The sequence below is a fragment of the Brachyistius frenatus genome, unplaced genomic scaffold (genome assembly GCF_029030835.1).
Source record: "Brachyistius frenatus isolate BFR_SWC_R1_liver_20210118 unplaced genomic scaffold, ASM2903083v1 Contig_80, whole genome shotgun sequence".
Taxonomy (NCBI): domain Eukaryota; kingdom Metazoa; phylum Chordata; class Actinopteri; family Embiotocidae; genus Brachyistius; species Brachyistius frenatus.
The window spans coordinates 1507474-1528541 of NW_027210679.1; the positions used below are offsets into that span (position 1 = coordinate 1507474).

Genomic DNA, 21068 nt, shown 5'->3' on the forward strand with positions numbered 1-21068 from the left:
GTGTAACGCAGCCTTCTGTCACCTCCCTGGTATTCTGATAATCCTCCGTTCGGGCCGTTTGCTTCCACTTCTCGCTCCTCCAGCCCAGTTTTGATCGATGATTTAAAGGTTTATTTTTCACACATGCAAAGTAATATGTGTAGTGAGGGTTTTATTAAAGGAAAAAAAAAAAAAAAAACCTGAGGAAAAATACAAGAAATATAGACATTAAATAATTATTTTAACTGAATTATAATGTTCACATACGTGTTTAGTAGTAAAATCCGAGATGTGCAGAAATCTTTGCGCCACATGCAGCTATTTGTTTGTTTGATTCTTTGATGTTTGACTATTTATAGTGAGACGATACAGAAATGTGAACGTAGAGAAAGTTACTTGTCAATAAGGATCAGTTATACAGAACATTTACGTCAGTGTGATAAAGTCTTTAAAATTTCAAGTGTTCCCCCAATAACTTAAACACGTTTTTTTCTCAACATCAGGGCCTGTACTAGTATAATTATGTATTTTATTTATTTATTATAGCCATTTTTTTGTCCAAAATATCCATGTTTGGAATAAACAGACAAGTGGGTTATTTTATTTGGTGATTTTTAAAACATGTTTTGTAGCGTGTGAATTATTGTTACTATGAGTGTAAGCGAACTGTGGCAGGTGAGGACATTTTTTTTAAAGTCCAAAGGAAGTGAATTCCTAAATAGGGAAAAAAGTTGTTTTTTTCCCATTAAAAGTGTATTTCAGGATTCTTTAAAAGAAACTTTTTAAAAATCGGTTTTGACTGCGTGATGTCGTGTGACCTGCATTTATTCTCCATGTACATGTGTACGTCTTTCTTTACTTAATAAAGGTCCTATTTTATCACCACGTGACTGCAGCTCTCCTGCACTTCGTGTTTTGGCCTCTAGATGTCACACTGAGTTCTGAAACAGCAGCTCTGCTCAAACCGGGTCGTCCGTCTCACTGTCTGTGCATCAGATTTATGACATCAGAGACTTTCGGAGAGCCTGAACGCATCATCTGTCATCTTGAAATGATTCTGCTGATTGGGGCCATATGACTCAGATGACTTACATTATATTGTTTTGTTTTTTTTCCATGTTATCCGAACAAAAGGGATGAGATTGAGTTTCTGGGTCAGAAAGGTCGGCCGGTTGTATTATCTAACCGTCAAACCATTTATCTTCATCACGTATGAAACATTCTGTTTAACAACTGAGCTCAATGAAAGTTTCACTTGTGCTCTCCAAAGCCTCCAACTGAGCTATTAAATCAATAACATAATTAACTTACAGTTGAAACAATCAATCTTTTACAAAAAGTCGCGACGCTGTGTCAAACGTAAATATAAACAGAATGCGATGATTTGCATTGAAAAAAGACCAAAGACGAAAGCAAAAATGGGACAGCGTCTTACTTTCAAAACTCCTCAGTTCCCACACATTTACAGTGTTGTTAAAAGAGGTGATGCAGCACGGTGGTAAACACGACCTGGCACAACGTTTTACAGAGTTCTCGCTGGCGTTAAATTCAAAATAAACAGATATTTGTTTTATAAAACAATAAAATTTCTCAGTTTTAACATTTGATATGTTGTCTTTGGTCTATTTCCAACCATTCATAGAAATTTCAGCCTCCAATCTTTGTTGTTTGGAAATGATAACGGAGATAAGACTGGAGAATCTGTTCAGGCTGTGAAGAAATCAGAGAAGGTTTTGGAGCAGATCAAGAACACACACACACACACACACACACACACACACACACACACACACACACACACACACACACACACACACACACACACACACACACACACACACACACACACACTCCTTGCAGCAGTGATTAAATTCCTGACCTGACCTGCCTCAGATGGTTTGATATCTCTAGTATCTTAGTGCCTCCTTCCACTGATCGCCATCAGTCAATCATCACAAATGTTGATTTCACACAGAAAGTTTGTATTTTTTGTTTTCATTTCACCTCCTCCTCCTCTTCCTCCTCCTCCTCCTCCCCGTCGCTCTGACGTGCAGCGATGACGTCAGTCCTGCCCGCAATTACCCACCGGTGCCCTTATGCTGTCTGGGAAGAATGAAAAGGATTGACGTCTTTCTGGCCATCTGCTGCCAGCGCCCCCCCCCCCCCCACACACACACACTCTTCTTTGAGAGGATTACGTGTGTTGGTATCTCTGTTGTGTGTCTTTGTCTCATCACAGCATTTCCATGTTTGTGTCTTTTGCTACCGTTTACCATCCAGTAACATCTTTTGATTTCGCCCGGTCATCAAACACTGACCCGTGGCCCCCTTTCGGGCCGCAAATCCGTCCGCAGATTGTACAAGAAACCTAAGCAGTAGATGAAAAAAACAAGCAAAAAAACAAAAAAACACAGAAGGAATCGCAGTTAATTTAAATAAATCTTTAAGATTTTTTTTTATTACATACAATATGCACACAACCTCGGAGCTGTGAATCTGAATTAAGACTTCAAGGATGCAGGGAGGCAGTAGATTAACTTTAGTTTTGAAATGAAAGGCAATTCAGCGGGACAGAGGACGACTGGTCAAATGATTTTACAGTGATTAAGAAGCCCAAAAAAATGACAATAAATAATAACATACGACGAAATTAAAAACAGCGTCTTGCCTAATATTCATCGTTTCACACAACCAGACCACAACGAGAAGATACAAACCATAGATAATATAGACAATATTAACATCAATAGTGACTGCTGTTGGAGGGGGGCGGGAGGAGGAGGGGTGGGGGTGGGGGTGGGGGGTCTGATTGGTTGTTTCTTTCTGTGTCGGTGTTCAACATTTTGAGAAAAATACATGCAGTTGTACGAGAAAAATCACTTTCATATTTCTATTGTAAATATGAAGCTAGCAGCCAGTTAGCGTAGCTTAGCATAAAGATTTAAACAGCTAGCCTGGCTATGCCCAAAAGTACTGTGACAAAAAACAAAAAACAAAACCATTTACCAGCCGCCCCTTTTGTTTGATGAATCCATAAGTGCAGAACAAAAATGCCGAGTTTGGATTATTTCTGTCGGGACCGACAAGTGAAGCACAAAACATCCAGTAACAGAGCAGGTCGTCATTTTAACACAACAAACAAGAGGAATCTGGTAATAAGACGCCTTTACCTTCAGAGCGAGGCTAGTTGTTTCCCTTTGTTTTCAGTCTTTGTGCTAAGCTAAGCTAACACAAAAGTTAAACTCCAAAAAGAAAGCAAATATTTCTCTAAATGTGAAACTTTCCCTTTAACATGTGAAAGTAATTCTCTTCGAAAAGAAAGCAAAGGACGGAGTAAGAAGTGAAGAAGAAACTAAACGAGTGGACTGAGCAGACGTTCAGGTGCATTTCGAGGTTTGGAGATGATGAAGAAGAAAGAGCGACAACTCTTTCATCGAGCTTTTGTATTTTGAAGAGCGAGAAGTCTGGTTTTAAGGGCGTTTTTTTTTTTTTCTTCTCAGGAACGTTACGGGACGTCGTCGTGACAATATTTAGCATTTTTAAGCTCGTCGATCCGGTTTGCTGATATCCAATCAGGGCAGGTCGCTCTGCGGGAGGGCGTGTCTCCGGTCATAGGCGGTGTCGTCGCTCTCCTCGCCGTCGCTCACCTCCCCCAGCGCCCTCTCCTCGTCCTCCTCCGTCTCGCTCTCCCGCCTCAGACGCTCCCGTTCCCGGTCGCGCTCTCGGTAGCAGCGCGGCAGCGTGGGGACCTGGTGGGGGACGGGGGGGGGGGGGGGGTCGTCTTATCAATCAAACCCGGACTGCAAAAGATTCAGATGAGCCCCTGTGTGTGTTTGTTATGAAGGAGGTCCGTACCTGGTTGTCGTGGCTGGGCAGGGCGCAGTAGCCCGGCTCCGTCCGGCGGAGGAGGCGCGGCGAGTGGGTGCGGAAAGGCCGGGGGGAGTGGGAGCACAGGGAGCGGGGGGAGGGGGAGCGGACGGAGCGGGGGGAGGGGGAGCGGACGGAGCGGGACGGCGAGTACGTGACGGAGTGGGCCTGGGAGTGGACGTGGTGGTTCTGTTTGGGGGGGCGGGGAGAGCGGGGGGGCAGCTCGGGCGGCCTGAGGGCCTCCACCAGGTCCATCTCGGTGAAGAGGGGCGGCGGCGGGATGAAGTCCAGCTCCTCCTCCGGCGGGAGGATTTGCATTTCCGCCGCGTCCAGCTCGGCGAGCTCGGCCTTGGACAAGTGGTCCACGATGCCGGCGCCGAACGAGTCGCCCACCACGTTGATGGAGGTCCGCATCCTGTCACTGGGCGGACAAACAGCAGCGGTGTCAGCGGGGAAAAACAAAAAACCCTTGGACTTTAGTTCCAACTTTCAGGTCTTTTACTTTGGGGTCGGGCAGAGGTCAACGGACAACGTGACTCACAGCAGCCAGTCGACGGCGATCAGCAGGCTGATGTCCTGCGTGGGCAGGCCGACCGCCGTCAGGATCAGCAGCATGGTCACCAGGCCGGCGCTGGGAATGCTGGCGGCTCCGACGCTGGCCAGCGTGGCGGTCATACTGAGGAGGAGGAGGAAGAGGAGGAGGAACGGAGCTGGTTGGATGACTGACTGGCATGTGTTTCATTACCTCGCGTCACCTCCTTAACAGTTAAACCGACGGCGGCTTGCGGCCACCGTGCAGCCGGGGAGATCACCGGCTGAGAAGTCTCATAAAATTTTTTCATTTGCACCACATTTTTGCTGAATCGTTGCGGAATTGGCGAATTCGGGCTTTTCAAGACGACGGCATCAAAGCGTGAAGCCACAAACGATATCAGAATAAAAGCTGATGATAAAAAGTAAAAGGGAATTTTTAGATTCTGTCAAATGGACTGCAAATAAAACTCTATTGTGTTCAAACCAGCAGAAAAAGCAGCAGTGAAACCACATTTAACAGTGGAAATACCTGATTCACTGCCTCGAACAGCCAATTCATTGGTGCCTTTCCTGCTGATTCAGCAGCTCAGTGGGTCGAAACGTCTGCCAACACGGCCCGTTAGGAGTGAATCAAAGAGACCTTAAACACCACTTCGACTTCATGGACTTACAGACTGTAGATGTAAAAAACCACCAGCTGCGGTCTGATGTTCAGTTTAACCAGCAGCTGGTGGTATTAATACTGTTTATTATAATTATGGTGGTATTAATGCTGTTTATTATAACTATGATGGTATTAATACTGTTTATTATAATTATGGTGGTATTAATGCTGTTTATTATAACTATGGTGTTATTAATGCTGTTTATTATAACTATGATGGTATTAATGCTGTTTATTATAACTGTGGTGTTATTAATGCTGTTTATTATAACTATGATGGTATTAATGCTGTTTATTATAACTGTGGTGTTATTAATGCTGTTTATTATAACTATGATGTTATTAATGCTGTTTATTATAACTATGGTGTTATTAATGCTGTTTATTATAACTATGGTGGTATTAATGCTGTTTATTATAACTGTAGTGGTATTAATGCTGTTTATTATAACTGTGGTGGTATTAATGGTGTTTATTATAACTGTGCTGTTCTATGCTCATAATAACGCAGCTTGCGTTACGTCTGTAATTAGAGCGATTATCGTCTTCCCGCTGGCCGCAACATCTTAATCGTTCCTGACAAACTGCGGCGATAATCGTCACCCTTGCGGGAGATTTACGCAGCTACATATGGATTTTATTTTCCAACAACTAACCGCAGATGTTACCACAGCCGCACAACTTCTTTTTGGGGTTTTCGGGGGGAAATTAGATTTTGGAATTTGGTGGGAAACAGCTGATGGAACGGAACAATAAACAAAGTGCTGCGAGCGTCGTTTGGACCGGAGAAGGCTGGTTCCCATCCGACTAAAGCGTTTCATCGCAGCGTCCCCGCCGCGTTCACGCCGGAGCTCCGGTTCGTCTCTGCGGAGACCCGCTGTGAGTGTGAATGAGTATCTACAATCAGCGTTACGTGGGAAATGTTTTTGCGTAAAACTTAAAACGGACAAACGCAACGGCCAATCAAAATGCTGACATTATGGCAGGTGGGTGCTGCTAATGGTGCAGCCGAGCCAAAATGGACTTTGCCTATAATTTCATTGGCGTAAGTTCATAAATGAACATTTAAAAAAAAAAAAAAGAAGAAAACGTTGCCGTGTGCGCTACCTGACGGTGATGATCTGTCCGGTGTCCAGGTTGATGTCGTTCATCTGGGCGATGAAGATGGCCGCCACGGCCTCGTACAGCGCGGTGCCGTCCATGTTGATGGTGGCGCCGATGGGCAGCACGAAGCGAGTCACGCGCTTGTCGATCTTCAGGTTCTCCTCCAGACAGCGGAAGGTGACCGGCAGCGTCCCCGCGCTACAAAACAAAACAAAACAAACCAAAACAAAAAAAAAGAGACAGAAGAAGAGATGAGGAGTTATGAATTAAAAAAAAAATGTATCAGGATCAAAGTGTCTGATGATGGATGTAGAATAGGAAGGTGAGGAGGAAGGAGGAAGGTGGCGTCCTGCTGCTGTTTTATCCTCCAACATGTGAATTAAAGGAGTTGGATTGTGCTGAGCTCGTTGTGATAATCATCATCAGAGAGAAAACGTTGATAGGATTATTGTTATTATTCACTGATGGTGGTGTGCCAAAATGACAGTTGGCTTCAGACTCTCCCGGGAAAACCAACCCGAGCCGGGCTGGATATACACCGTCCTCCAGGACACGTGTGTCTGACAAACACATACACACACACACACACACACACACACACACACACACACACACACACACACACACACACACACACACACACACACACACACACACACACACACACACACACACACACACACACACACACACACTGCGGGGCCGTCATACCTGCTGGCGGTGCCCAGCGCCGTGATCCACGCCTGGAAGATTCCCGAGTAGAACGTGAAGGGGTTTTTTCTGGTCATACCGAAGAATATGGCGGGCAGGATCAGGCCGCCGTGGATCATCAGGCCCACCATGACGGTCACCATGTACATGCCCAGCTGCCTGGCAACCACCTCCAGGTCGCCGATGGCCGCGATCTTCCCGGCGATCAGAGAGGCGATGCCGACCGGAGAGTACCTGGAGGGCAAAACACCGCAGCTGAGATGGTGACCCTTCACACTAACGGCTAGATTCACACCAGCATGCGGCTCTTTCGTGCATCTGTATACACATGTGGTACTTAGGACACGTTTAACTCAGGTCCTCTCCTGGGAAACTTGTTTTCAGGTCGTGCACGAACCTGGGGACACGGCATCCTCCCCTCTTTCATCTCTGCTGCTTCTTTCTCCTCATTTTCTATTTATCTTAGAAACCAAAACACTTCCCACATTTATTTACATTCGTATAAAAGCCGCCCCGCCCCCCAAAAAAAAAAAAAAACCCACGTGAAAGCAGATTATGTGGAAGATCCATTTCTATTTAACATCCTCGTGAAACATTTAGTGACTCATTAATCTTCAGTCACTGTCAGTGGAGTCTCTTTTCTGTCCCGCAGGACGTGACACATGTTTGGATCTCTGGTTTCCAGCGTTGGACCGCAGTTGTTCCCCTCCATGAATACACTCTGCTGTATGAGGACATTAAAGCGCCGCAGCCGGAGTCGGAGCCGTTACCCCGCTCTGCAAGCAGTGGGTCAGCTGGCACCCGGCTTGGCAGTTGTTTGGTGGAGCATGCGGCGCTGTATGATTTGATGGATGCGCTCTGTATGGTGCGTGGTTCTGTAAACACTGGACTCAGTGTTTGGGCCCGTGAGTCATCTGTTTATACTGAGTGAGTGATACGAAACGAGGACTCGGTTCCTTTTGGTGTCCAGCTGCACATATAGATGGCCTTGGAAGAGCTGCGAGACAAGCATCCTGCTGTTTCTCTTCCAACCCCCCCCCCCCCCTGAGTGCCACTACTCTCGACGGGCCCGGGGGGTTCTGCGAAGCCTCAAGGCGTGCACGTCCGTCCGAGGGGGTGGAGGGGTGGGGTGGGGGGCGTGGAGGGGGAGGCGTGGAAGGGGAGGCGCTCTCACACGCACCTCTTCCGGCCCGCTCGGCTGCCAAGCGGCTCGTCTGCCGTCGGTGGATCCATTTCATCCTGGAGACGGTCCCACCGCCTCCCCCGGGAGCAACATTGTTCTCCTGCTACTCCCTCAGCATACCGCAGACTCCAGCATGTCCCGGGGAAACCCTCCCTCTCTCTCCCTCTCTCTCCCTCTCTCTCCCTCTCTTGTCCATCTGTCTGTGTCCTTCACCAACTCTCTCTCCCTCTTCCTCCTCCCTTCTTCCCTCCTCGGTTTTCCTCCGTCCGACCCACAGTTTGGCTCGACCCACAGTTTGGCTCGTGTACACAGTCCTGGTCGGATCCGTCTGTGCGCCGACCTCTGTGTGTGGTATCCCCAGAATGTCAAAGCAATGCAGAGCAAAAGCAGAGACACATGTTGTACATTCTTGCAACACACACACACACACACAATACACACACACACAAAATACACACAGGGACAAAAATTTAAAAAAAAATAAAAAAAAAATAAGCCAGGCACTGACCACATGATCATGGAAACCATCGTCATGATAATTTCATTGAGGACGTTGAAGAATTCGCACATGACCCTCCCCCGCTCGCCCATCCTGCCCATGCAGATCCCGAAGGTGATGAAGAAGCCGATCAAGCCTTGACGAAGACACGCAGCATGCGGTGGAGCGACACGGTTATCAGAGACAACAACAAACAAACAAACAGCAAGAGACGACTGGACACGAGCTCCGTCATCGACTCACCGAGGACGTTCATGCCCCATTTGTATTCCAGTTTTTTCCTGTTTACTAAAATGGGCTCGGTTTGGTTCGGCGCCACGACGGGAACCTTCTTCAGCACCGTCTGAACCTGAAGGGGAGCACACAGAGACACGTTCAGCCAAAACAACACACACAGTCCCGAAGCATTTCCCAACTCCCATTGTGTGCGAACCAACTTTTTTCTGACTTTTGTTTAAAGTCAAACAGAGAACGAGAGATTCTCACATGACGACAACAAAGAGACAAAAAGGGTTGAAGGACGATTCCTTCCTGCAAAAGCACTTATGTCTTTTATCACTTCAACGAGTCCCTGATGAGCACAAACAAAAGAAAGCAGTAAAAAAAAAAAAAAAACAGAGGTGCGGACAGAAAGAGAAAGAGAGAAACCCACAGGGGGGAGGAGGGTTCAGAGGGGAGGAGGAGGGGGGCAGCAGATGTTTTACTGTGGTAAATGAGGATGTAAAGAGATTAGCAGAAGCAGAAGTGGCTGACCCTCACCACGTCAAACACAAGACCATCACTTCTTCTCATCCAGACACACGCAGGACGGAAAATACAAAAAAGAGGGGGGGGGGTGTTGTTCACACGACAACAAATGAAAGTTGACATGATTAACAGTATAAAAAAAAAAATAAACAGCAAACATATGTACAATTACAAAATTGATATACAGAATGAATAAAAATCTATTAATTTATAGATATGAATTTCATTGATTTATTTTTGAGCAATCCCTTCATTGTTTCAATGACTTTTCAGCGTCGGCCGCTCCATCTGAATCAGACTTCTAAACTTTCTCTCTTTTGAGTCGAATCCATCAGCTCGGTGGACACGAGCAGAAAACGGCGAGCAGACAACGAGGCTCTCTGGAGAATCACAGCTCTGCGTGTTCCTTCGTTCTGTGATCGGTAACTTATACAGACCCGCGAACGGCGTAAAACGAGGGACGAGAACATAAACAGGACGTTAAAACCACCTCACATCAGAGTCCCCCTGTTGTGAAGCTTTAGATTTGTGGTTTCAGCCTTTTTTTTTGTTTTGTTTATGTGATCTGAGGAAATAAAACAATAAAGAAAATACAAATAAAATGATGTAGAACAGGGGTCTCCAACCTTTTTTCCCTCTTAGAGCTGCTTGGCTAAAATGAAAGTGAAACCGTAATATATATTCACATAGCTGAGCTCCACCCAAACTAGCCGAATAAGCTTATCACTTAAGCTGGCGGATAGTTGTTGTTGCTGCAGGAATAAAAACTCCTGAGACAACATTGAGCATCACTGGACACTAAAAGCCATACAAAATAAAAACACCTGTTTTTCAAGATGCAGGTTTCATGACAAGATTTATAGCCGAACGTCCAGAAGTGGAAAGCAAAGACACGTCATTATTAAAGGACATTGATTATTATGTATTAGTAGAGGACTTAGTTTGTGGTACAGATGTGGTAAAGATGTGGTCCAGATGTGGTAAAGATGTGGTTCAGATGTGGTACAGATGTGGTCCAGATGTGGTCCAGATGTGGTACAGATGTGGTCCAGATGTGGTACAGATGTGGTCCAGATGTGGTACAGATGTGGTTCAGATGTGGTCCAGATGTGGTACAGATGTGGTACAGATGTGGTCCAGATGTGGTACAGATGTGGTACAGATGTGGTTCAGATGTGGTTCAGATGTGGTATAGATGTGGTTCAGATGTGGTTCAGATGTGGTTCAGATGTGGTATAGATGTGGTTCAGATGTGGTACAGATGTGGTACAGATGTGGTTCAGATGTGGGCAGTACCTGTTGGAAGCAGGCCTGGACCAGATTCTCAGGGAACAGGTTTCTCAGCAGGTCCAGGAAGGCATCCAGACTGCTGACCTCCTGGTTCTTCGGCGCCGAGTTCGTCGTGCCGCCCCTCAGCTTGGGGTTCCCCGGGTGGATCCCCAACACCAGGATGACCCCGAGGATGGCGGCGATGACGGTGGTGGACATGTAGTACACCATGGCTCGGCTGCCCATCCTGCCGCTGGAGCGGGCGTCCAGACCGGCGAGCCCTGAAGAGACAGCCGACAGATTTGAGTCCACAAAGTGAATGAAAAAGGGTTTTTCCTGGAAGTTGAGCTCTGGTAATCATTTCAGGCCCACAAGTATAAGAACCACATTTTTCCCAGATTCCCCAAAAATACATGTTCCTGCAATTTATGTTTAGCGACGGAGCATCGCTTTCTTTGTTCGTCCCTTTTGTCACAAAATGTTTGTTTTGTTCTTGTTGTGTAATAAAAAACAATGGAAAAAAAAAGCCAATTAAAAGAATTGAATTTGTACAAGAACCTCATGGTGGTGAGTTTCATGGATTATAATGAAACTTTGTGTAAACCACTAAATTGTTTCCAGATTTTTTTTTTCCATTAAAAATTGGTACATTTTTGAACATACTTATCTTTTAGCATACTAATGTGCAGTTAACCCACTAGTATCTAAATATGATGACATTTAACATGCTCCATTTTAATATTTTACATCGGTACAATTCACAAGGTAACATAGTGTGTTTAGTATGTTAGTTTCAAATACTTGTAGCATCACTAGCACGTCAGCAATTAGCAGCATTAGTGTTACTCTTAGCTCACCTGTGATGAGGCTGGAGATGATGAGAGGCAGGATGAGCATCTTCAGCATCCTCATGAGGATGTCTCCGGGGAAGGAAACCATAGTGAGGATGGAGCTGTCCGTCACCTGCATGTACCGCAGGAGCATCCCAAACCCGATTCCCGAGAGGACACCTGAGGAGGGGAAAAAGATCATTTATTCAAAATTTACATTTAAAATGTCTACTTGGATGAAAACAAAATTTAAAAAAAATAATATCACGGAGAGAATATAAAAGTTAGCAGGTTGAGTCCACACTCAGTTCTGAAACCATTCGGTACTCGTTGTTTTGGTTTGACTGATAAACTTGGTGCCAAATTGTCATAAATATAAACCTCAGCGACGGTTTTAGTTTCCTCAGTTTCACCTCGCTGGCCTTTATTTTATTTTTGTATTTTTTTTGGAGGGCCGTCTTGTAAGAGCTCTCTGACGAATGAGAGTCATCTACCGTAACGTAAACACGTTCATATCAGGGTTTAAATCTGGGGACGAATTACAGACCAAAAAATAAAAAAAATAACACACTTCACCACTTTTGGAGGGATTTTTCTTTTGACAAAAAACAAAAACAAAAAAAAAACACGTCTGCGGAGAGACATACCAGAGCGTTTTCACAGAGGCACGCTAATGAAACAAGCCTTCGTCGTGTCATGGGAAAAAACACGGTGGAGTTCGTAACGTTAATATTTACTGCAGCACCAAATTGGCTATTTTTTAAACAATAAAACTGACCTCGGATTTAATTCTAGTCAAGAAGGAATTAATGTGGTGATTATGGGTCTTAAATGGCTTGAATGAATCAGCGGTGATCCGGAGAGCCTCGGCCCCGAGCGTACCCATGACGGTGAGGCCCAGCAGCAGGGTGTGGGTGTTGCGGCTGCAGTGGCCGGCATCTTTATATCCGACCTCAGTGTTGTCATCTCGCTGGGGTTCTTCTTTCTCCTTCTCCTTGTTTGTGTTGGACTGGTTGGCTGTCGGCTGGTTTGTCATCCTGCCTGTGGAGACAAGTGGGGCAGACGGGGGTTTATTCGTGACTTGAAACACACACGGGTCAGAACACGGGGTTTCAACAGCGTATCGCTCGTCGAGCAGGCTCGTGCGAAACGCGAAGACGTCTTCTCGAAGGCGCGGCTGCCGCAGGGGTCGACGTCTTGTCGGCCGACTCTGTTCTTCGAAAAAAGGTGTGACGGGGAGAACCGAGGAGCACCCACGGCTCACGCTGCAGGAATGTCCTTTGAGCGTTTGGTTTGGGGTTCCTCATGACTGCAGGCAACCCAAACACAGCAGGCGAGGGCTAAACAGGATGTGGAGAAAGGACTCCAGATGTAATCTGTACATCGTCCTTCCAAATAAAAAAATCACAAACTGCAAGAATTTAAATACGACATTATAAGGAGCGGCTAACGGAGGACTAGATTTAACTGATGAGTGAGGTAAAATTCATATTAAATTCAACTAAATTTTATTTATATAGCGCCAAATCACAACACAGCTTATTTCATGGCACTTAACACATTTACAATACAATATCATACAGAGAAACCCAACTATAGACGTTGGTTAATGGGTAAAGTGGACTGAAGTGGTGCCAGCCACGTAAATGTTAATTGACCATTGTTCGGCCAAATGCTGCGACTCCCTGTGTTGGACGCCGTGAAGGTGAATGTACCGCCAAATCCTACGGCGTCAAATTTATGCCAAATGGCACGAGGACGATGACACGTTGTTCACGAGCAAATCATTTTATTTCCAATAATTATTTCCGTGCAGATGATAACTGAACGACGCGAGTCTCGGCGCACAAATTCGCCGACTGAGAGCTGTAACAGGCAGTGACAAGCAAAGGGAAAGGTGAAGAATGGCACCTGTGTGTAAAGAACTAAGCAGCAAGTGCACACAGGCGCCCCCTACAGGCGAAATGTTCAACGGCGGAAAAACACGCTCTCACAGGTTCACTCCCGCCGACATGAATCGATGTCCGAGGGACGCCCTGGTCGTCTTAGTTACAGTGTTCGCAGAAAGCTAGGAGAGGTGAGAGGAAGCAGTAGAAATAGAATATATCGATGGAACGGGTATATTAAACAATAATGAATTGATGTCAGTATTGTGGACAGCAGGAAACGGTGGAGCATGTGTTTTTAATAGTCTTTAAAATTGCACTCCAAAGGAATCAGGTTGGAGAAGCGTTTAGGGTAGAGGGTTACTTTTTATTTAATTTTTTATTTATTTATTTATTTTTTAATAAAACTCAGGAATTATTAGGAGAATTTACTACAACAATACAGTGGTTGTTTCTGATACACACTCCGGTCCATGGGGGTTGAGGACATACTTCGCAGGACGAGCGAAAGTTTGATCTCCCGGTGTTGCTACAGAAAAAGTAGCAGAAAACACCGAAGTCATGAGGATTCATCCTCTGGTCGCCATGGATACCTGCACCAAATTATACAGCAATCCATCAAACAGTGGATGAGATACCTCAGAACAAATACTAAACCATAAAATGTCATGTTGGTGACATGAAAAATCAGCGGATCAGCAGACTTGATTAAGCCTCATCCTCTGGGGACAACGACCGTCTGCACCAAATGTCATGAACATTCATCCAATGGCTGTTGAGATACTGTTCAAATATGGACAGACTGACAGATTGACTGCCACATTGCAAAAAAAAACAAAAAACAAAACAACAACCTGATGATGATGATGAAATTAAAATAAAATATCATTTCTGTCTAAATGTAGCTCAGTAGCACAAAGGATCAGAAATGATGCAATTAAATGTAGAAAATGATGCACATTTGGTTTAGACTCTAAAACTTTACAACCTAATGCATTAAAGTGCAATTAACACTTTAAAGATCAGGTTAAACACTCACCCTAAAGCCAAATCACCTCTTTGAATGTCCCTTCAGTAAAACACCTGCAGACGTTCAACACTGCAGCGGTTGACAGGTGCTAAAAGTCTATTTGAGCTCCTGTGTGTGTTATGGAAGCGCTCAAAATGTCCTTTGGAGGCAAAGAAAGAGTCAACGAGTCCGAATGTGTCCGCCGTCCAATAACACGACACATTTCTTACTCAACTGAGAAACTTCATCTCTAAACACGAGTCGTACGTAAACACATCTGGAGAGCGGCGCCGGCCAAATCCCTGTCAAGAGGTGTGAATGTCACATTTACAAACAGTCTGACTCGGTGAGACAATCGCAATCAGACGTGATTATAATCCGTCATCCGCATTTTCTCTGCAGCGTACAGTCGTGCACAAATCGCCCCCCCAAAACAAAACAAAAAGCAGAGCGGACTTCCACTCCACCGTCTCTTCCCCTTTTTTCTGGCACGACTGCAGTCGGATCGGCAGTGTGATAGAAAAAAAAAACATAATATTTTGAGGGGCGGAGAATGTCCTGCCAAATTTCAACTGCAGAGATGCAGTATAATCCTCCTAGTAACGGAGAGGAGGAGGAGGGGTGAGGGGATGGGGGGGGGGTGTGTGTCCCACTGTTATTGTCTTCACAAATCCTCTTTCCAATTCCATATGTCATTCCTAGCATGGATATTGTTTTCTTCTTACGTCAGCTGACCTCATGCTTTTCAGTTTTACAAATACGAGCGAGAGTGGATGATGTCATTGATGAGCAAAGGGGTGAGAGATTCAAAAATTGAAAAAAAAAAAAAAAAAAAAAACGAGATCACGTAACACGAAGAAAAAAACTGCTTAGTTGTTAAGAATACGACAAGGAAAATCCTGAAGTTGTCTAAAAACACAGTGAGAACAGGGGAGCGTCATCCTCTCCAGCGGTGGAAAGCTGGATGTTAAAACCTTTTGTTCTCTTTGAGCAGGTCAGATGGAGGCCCGGGGGGAATAATGAAGCAACAGCATGCAAGGAAGGGCTGTGATGAGGAGTTTAAGCTGCAAGGACGCGCTCAAGGAGCTGAAGGCTGCGCTGCAAATCTCTCTTCCTTTTCCCACAGCCGACAAGATTATTTTCCTGCTCCAAGAAACGTCAGCGAGACAAAACGTAGCTGGCCTCGAGGAACCCGGCTCGTACCGGGGGTCGTTCCCCCGGCCGGCCTTTCTTCGACTGATGAAAACAGAAACTGTTTCACGACGTCGTAAAGGTTGAATTTGACACATCGGGTTTCGAGTGCGTTGCCAGAAAAATGCTGCCCAAAAAACCAAAACCAAAAAAATTTAATAATACAAGAAACGGACGGAGTATCGGGAGCAACAGCTTGACATGCTGTTACATCACTTTACTGCTTAGGATCCCTAATAATAAAAAATGCCGCAAATTCAGTTTGGTCAGGCAGCTTACAGTAAATCCTGGATTTCCGAGCTACATGACACAGGTATTACTGCTCTGCTAGGTAGGCTGCGGCCTCGGAGTGGGGGTCGGGGAGGGGGTTGAGGGGGTGGGGAGGGGTTTGAATCTTTGGAAACACATGTTAGTGCCCCCACCCCCCCGTTGGCAGGACGACACGGAGACTTTCAAAGGAGAAGCGACGGGATAAAACGAAACTGTGTGGAGTCCATCAGATGTGCGAGGATGCAGTGCGTAACAATCATCACAAAAGCAATTTCTCCGCACGCCGTTCATGTACTTGCGACACATCTTAATCGTCACGGTTTCCAGGACGACGGGATGAGTTAATCTCCCAGAAGAAGACGAGCAGGCGTCAATTACTGTAAATGAGCCCTAACTGCTGCGGATGGAAACATCCAGTGTCAGTGAAGCCACATTTTAAAATGTTAAATCTACTTTTTAACTGAAGTTTTTACAATTAGGTAACCAATTTGATTATGGGTTAGTAGTTCCAGTCATTTTTTTCAAGCTAAAATGAGATGATTTGCTATTTTTCTTTGTCATATTGTCGTAAACTGAGTATCTTCGGGTTTTAAAGTTTCAGTCGAATGGAAAAAAAAATCATGACGGTACGGTTTGTTTGTTTTTAATCTGGAAACGTGAGCTATGACAGAACAGGGAACTGGTAGTACTTTTTCATCTGAATGGGATCATGTCCTGACGGCCACTAACCCAATCAGCTGCTCCCATTTCTGACTGTTTTACTGTTGCTGTCGAAACAAAGTGAAGAACTCCCATTAAAACACACTAAATTTCCTGATTTACAAGAAACAAGAGTCCTCGATGTGTAGATGCTCTGAGCGTGTGTGTGTGTTTTATGAATACATGTTGTAATATATTGTGTGTGTGTGTGTGTGTGTGTGTGTGTGTGTGTGTGTGTGTGTGTGTGTGTGTGTGTGTGTGTGTGTGTGTGTGTGTGTGTGTGTGTGTGTGTGTGTGTGTGTGTGTGTGTGTGTGTGTGTGTGTGTGTCTCAGAGGATTATTTCCAATGGTTGATTGTTTGGTGTGAGCTTTGCAAAGGGATCGAGATATAATCCCCCCCCGTCGCCTCTCCATCAGCCCGGTTCAACAGAGGAGGATGATAATGTTCACCGCAGCACTACAACACTACATCACTACATCACTACAGTACTACATCACTACAGTACTACAGTACTACAGTACTACAGTACTACATCACTACAGTACTACAACACTACAGTACTACATCACTACAGTACTACATCACTACATCACTACAGTACTACAGTACTACATCACTACAGTACTACATCACTACAACACTACATCACTACAGTACTACATCACTACAGTACTACAACACTACAGTACTACATCACTACAGTACTATATCACTACATCACTACAACACTACATCACTACATCACTACAGTACTACATCACTACAGTACTACAACACTACAGTACTACAACACTACAGTACTACAGTACTACATCACTACAACACTACAGTACTACATTACTACATCACTACAGTACTACATCACAATACTACATCACTACATCACTACAGTACTACATTTCTACATCACTACAGTACCACATCATTACAGTACTACAACACTACATCACTACAACACTACAGCGCTACAACACTACAACGCTACAACACTACAGTACTACATCACTACAACACTACAGCGCTACAACACACTACATGATACGCTAGGATCACAAGTTTATCAGGAAGGAACAAGTATGGAGATTTAAGAGTATGATTATCATACATTTAGTATCAGTGTGTGACATCATTAAATTCATGACCCGTACTCTTTTGCATTATGTGCACTGACACATACTTTAAGTTGTTCCAAGGACCTGTGTTGTTTTTAACGTCACAACATTTTGTTTTTGACACTTTCTCCAACTGAGAGCGGAAGTATATGTATTTAATTTGTATATTTTCTGATTGCAGATTTTCTGTCGTTTACGCAGTGTTCTTAAACATTTTGTTCCTCCAATCAGTCCCAAATAATTAATGATATTCAGTTTAATATCACATAAATGAAAGAAAAGCAGCAAATTCTCACATTTCAGAAGCTACATTTGATAAAATTAAAAAAAAAAAAAAGACTCTCAGTTGGAGATGAATTAGCTAATAAGCGAATTATTGAATCGACGAGTCGTCTCAGGTGTAGTTTGAATTATTCAACTCAGCAACTGGTCGAGGAACTGGTTAGTGGAATCTCCTTTCCCTTTTTAATCAGTAAAATCAAGCAGTCATTTACCCTGCAAATAGATCATCCATCTGGCAAAACTCCAGCCAAACTTCTCAAACATAAAGATATCTTTCTTTACTTATGTCAGTTCAATTTTTGAAATCTTTAATCAAATAGATTTCGGAAATTATCTAGCTGTGTAAATCCGACGGAGGGCTAAATTCAGATTTGATCACAGCCGTCAAACCTGAACATTTGCGATATAGAAAGTGCTTCTCTGCTTCCACCGACAAAATGTAAAATGTGACAATCATATCTATACGGTTATATTAAGAATTGCTCCCTCTCTCCTTGCAGACTCGCATATTCTACATATCTACGATGAAACCCTGGACGAATGCGGCTCTTCTTTCTTTAACACACACATCGGAGTATCTGTGAACTGCAAAAGCAAAGCCGGACGTAATTCCTTCAACATATGCACAACTGCCTTTCGAACACGTGTCGGGTGGATGGCTTTACCAGATCTGAGGGTTAACCTCTCCCCCTCCACCCCCACCACCCCGAGTGAAGGTCAGGGTCCGTCAGATCAGGACGGCACTCGTGGGGTCGGATGTGGACACACACTCGGCTTGTTTCAGGGCCTTGTGGGATTTTTTTTTTTTTTTTTGCTACGTCGCTTTTGAATTACTGTCTTCCTGCAGCTCGCCTCTGACGTGAGCCGCAAAAATAATGGACTTCGTTCCCAACTTGCACGAACTGGTCGTACCGGGTTTTTCGCTGCAGGTGAGATAGGTGAGGTGGGCGGAGACGGAGGCGCGGCCATTTTGCATATTCACAGATCTGTGTGTAATGAATTACGGTAAATGTGTGATGAGTGACATCCAAGAGTTTAATAAGAATGACCGGAGAGGGAATAAATACAACTTGTTGCGACATCTTAAAATGTTTGGTTTCAACCAGACAAAAGTACAAAAAGATAACCTTCAAATATTGTGACATTTTTGCTGAATAGAAAACTGAAATCATGAATAAACTTCAGGGTAAGGAACTGATGAATTTATCAATGACATTAACGTATTGTAGTGCCTTCATAGTGTTTATTTTGTATATTTCATCTACGATGTTAAAACCATCAACTTTGTTAGCATTTTTTGATGATTCCTTTTTTTTCATTTTTTTTTATTCCTTTTTTATTGATTAACTAATCGATGAATCTCTTCAGCGCTGTAGGGACGTCTGAAGAGGAGGAGGAAGAAGCTGCCTCCAGGAAAGGGAATCCTGTACGTGTGTGTGTGTGTGTGTGTGTGTGTGTGTGTGTGTGTGTGTGTGTGTGTGTGTGTGTGTGTGTGTGTGTGTGTGTGTGTTGTCAAGATTTGAGATTGTGTGGAATTGAAATTTAAGTGGGAGAAAATAGTGTGTGTGCATGATTTAGTCTTCATGTACACACACACACACACACACACACACACACACACACACACACACACACACACACACACACACACACACACACACACACACACACACACACACACACACACACACACAGCCCCCCGCCCCCCTCGGAGCATAATCTGAGTGTATTAATCTGTTGTTTGAACTCCTTAAGCACAGACTGTCTATCACATCTGCTCTCTTCACCCTTGTAAATCTCCGCTATTTATAAACTCTTGCTTTCTCCCATTTAAAAAACCCCAAAAAAACATTTCCCTTGTTGGTCTGTCGTTGTAATTTCTCTGTGGCTCCTCAGTTTCACAGAGCTCATTCCCCTCCGTACAGTAAATCCAGTTTTGGCCCACAGCCGTTTTGGAAAGTCCTCATTCCAGTTTTAAATCTCTCCGACAGCAGGTCAGTGTGATAAAACAATACCGATAACTGATAAAACAAATCCAAATGCTCCAAAAGGAGAAAATCACCTGTGCGGTCGTACAGCATCTTTCTCACTTAGCACTCATTCGGAAAAACGTGAAACACACATCTACGAGGCACTAAATACTTCGCTAATATAATACTGGTACGCTCTCTGGGGAAATTAACACACAATATGGCAATAATCACAAATGACCAATCCGAGACACCGGGCGAATCACAATCACCCCGTCAGAGGTGACGCGCGGTTGCAAACCCAGCAGCGAATGAATGGGATGAATGAAGGGCGAGAAGGAGGCGGCGGCTCACCTGCTGTGTGTCGCTGTCTCCCGTCCGACAGGCGTGAGGCATCGGGAGGACCACGGAGAGAGAGGAGGGATGTGGCGATGAACGAGGGGACGGGAGGCGAAGTCACAGTCCTTGCGTCATCTGAGAAAATTTGCAGATTAATACAACAGCTTGGTGCTGAGCCCCCTCACCCCCCTATCCTCCACCCCACCCCACCCCACCCACTCCACCCCACCACCCCTCTGCTTTCTGTCTCATTGACTCCTTTCTTTCCACCACAGGTCGCATTTTCTGTTGTCGAGGTTAGAGGGAAACTGTCGGTGATAATCATAAGGTGAAAACTTGCAGGTGGTGGTGCAGGTGGTGGTGCTGGTGTAGGTGGTGGTGCTGGTGTAGGTGGTGGTGCAGGTGGTGGTGCTGGTGTAGGTGGTGGTGCAGGTGGTGGTGCTGGTGTAGGTGGTGCTGGTGGTGCAGGTGGTGGTGCTGGTGTAGGTGGTGGTGGTGGTGCTGGTGGTGCAGTTGGTGGTGGTGCATGTGGTGGTGCATGTGGTGGTGGTGCATGTGGTGGTGGCGCATATGGTGGTGGTGCATGTGGTAGTGGTGCATGTGGTGGTGGTGTTGCATGTGGTGGTGGTGCAGGTGGTAGTGGTGCAGGTGGTGGTGGTGTTGCATGTGGTGGTGGTGCATGTGGTGGTGGTGCAGGTGGTAGTGGTGCAGGTGGTAGTGGTGGTGCAGGTGCAGGTGGTGGTGCGAGCGGCATGATTACCCTCCCTTCCACAGGAGGGCGCTATGATTCTGAAGAAAATCCCAGTCTGCTCCTGAGCAGATTCCTGCAGCTTCCCTGTGAGGGACATCTGACAGGTATCAGTGTCGGTCGGTGAGGCCTCGCGGAACGTGAAGGTTCGTGGGCGGAGCTGCTGCATACTGC

The 21068-nt window shown here is 45.1% G+C and overlaps 1 protein-coding gene across 1 annotated transcript; it reads right to left on the reverse strand.

Moving 5' to 3' along the window:
• Positions 1-2415: 2415 nt before the first annotated feature.
• Positions 2416-20242, reverse strand: slc1a9 (solute carrier family 1 member 9). Its single transcript, XM_069709078.1, has 11 exons — positions 20162-20242; positions 12270-12428; positions 11415-11567; positions 10585-10838; positions 8785-8890; positions 8551-8677; positions 6860-7093; positions 6152-6346; positions 4388-4522; positions 3835-4267; positions 2416-3728 (listed from the first exon to the last, which is right to left on the reverse strand). The coding sequence occupies exons 2-11, from the start codon at positions 12421-12423 to the stop codon at positions 3552-3554; spliced, it is 1968 nt and encodes a 655-aa protein (XP_069565179.1). The 5' UTR covers positions 12424-12428; positions 20162-20242; the 3' UTR covers positions 2416-3551.
• Between the last annotated feature and the right edge of the window lie 826 nt (positions 20243-21068).

Coding starts and splice junctions, on each gene's coding strand:
- slc1a9 (XM_069709078.1), bottom strand. CDS start 12,423: ATGACAAACCAGCCGACAGCCAACCAGTCCAACACAAACAAGGAGAAG. Junction 11,568..12,269: donor GCTGGGCCTCACCGTCATGG/GTACGCTCGGGG, acceptor TCCCCTCCTCAG/GTGTCCTCTCGGGAATCGGG. Junction 4,523..6,151: donor GGACAGATCATCACCGTCAG/GTAGCGCACACG, acceptor CCTCCTCCTCAG/TATGACCGCCACGCTGGCCA.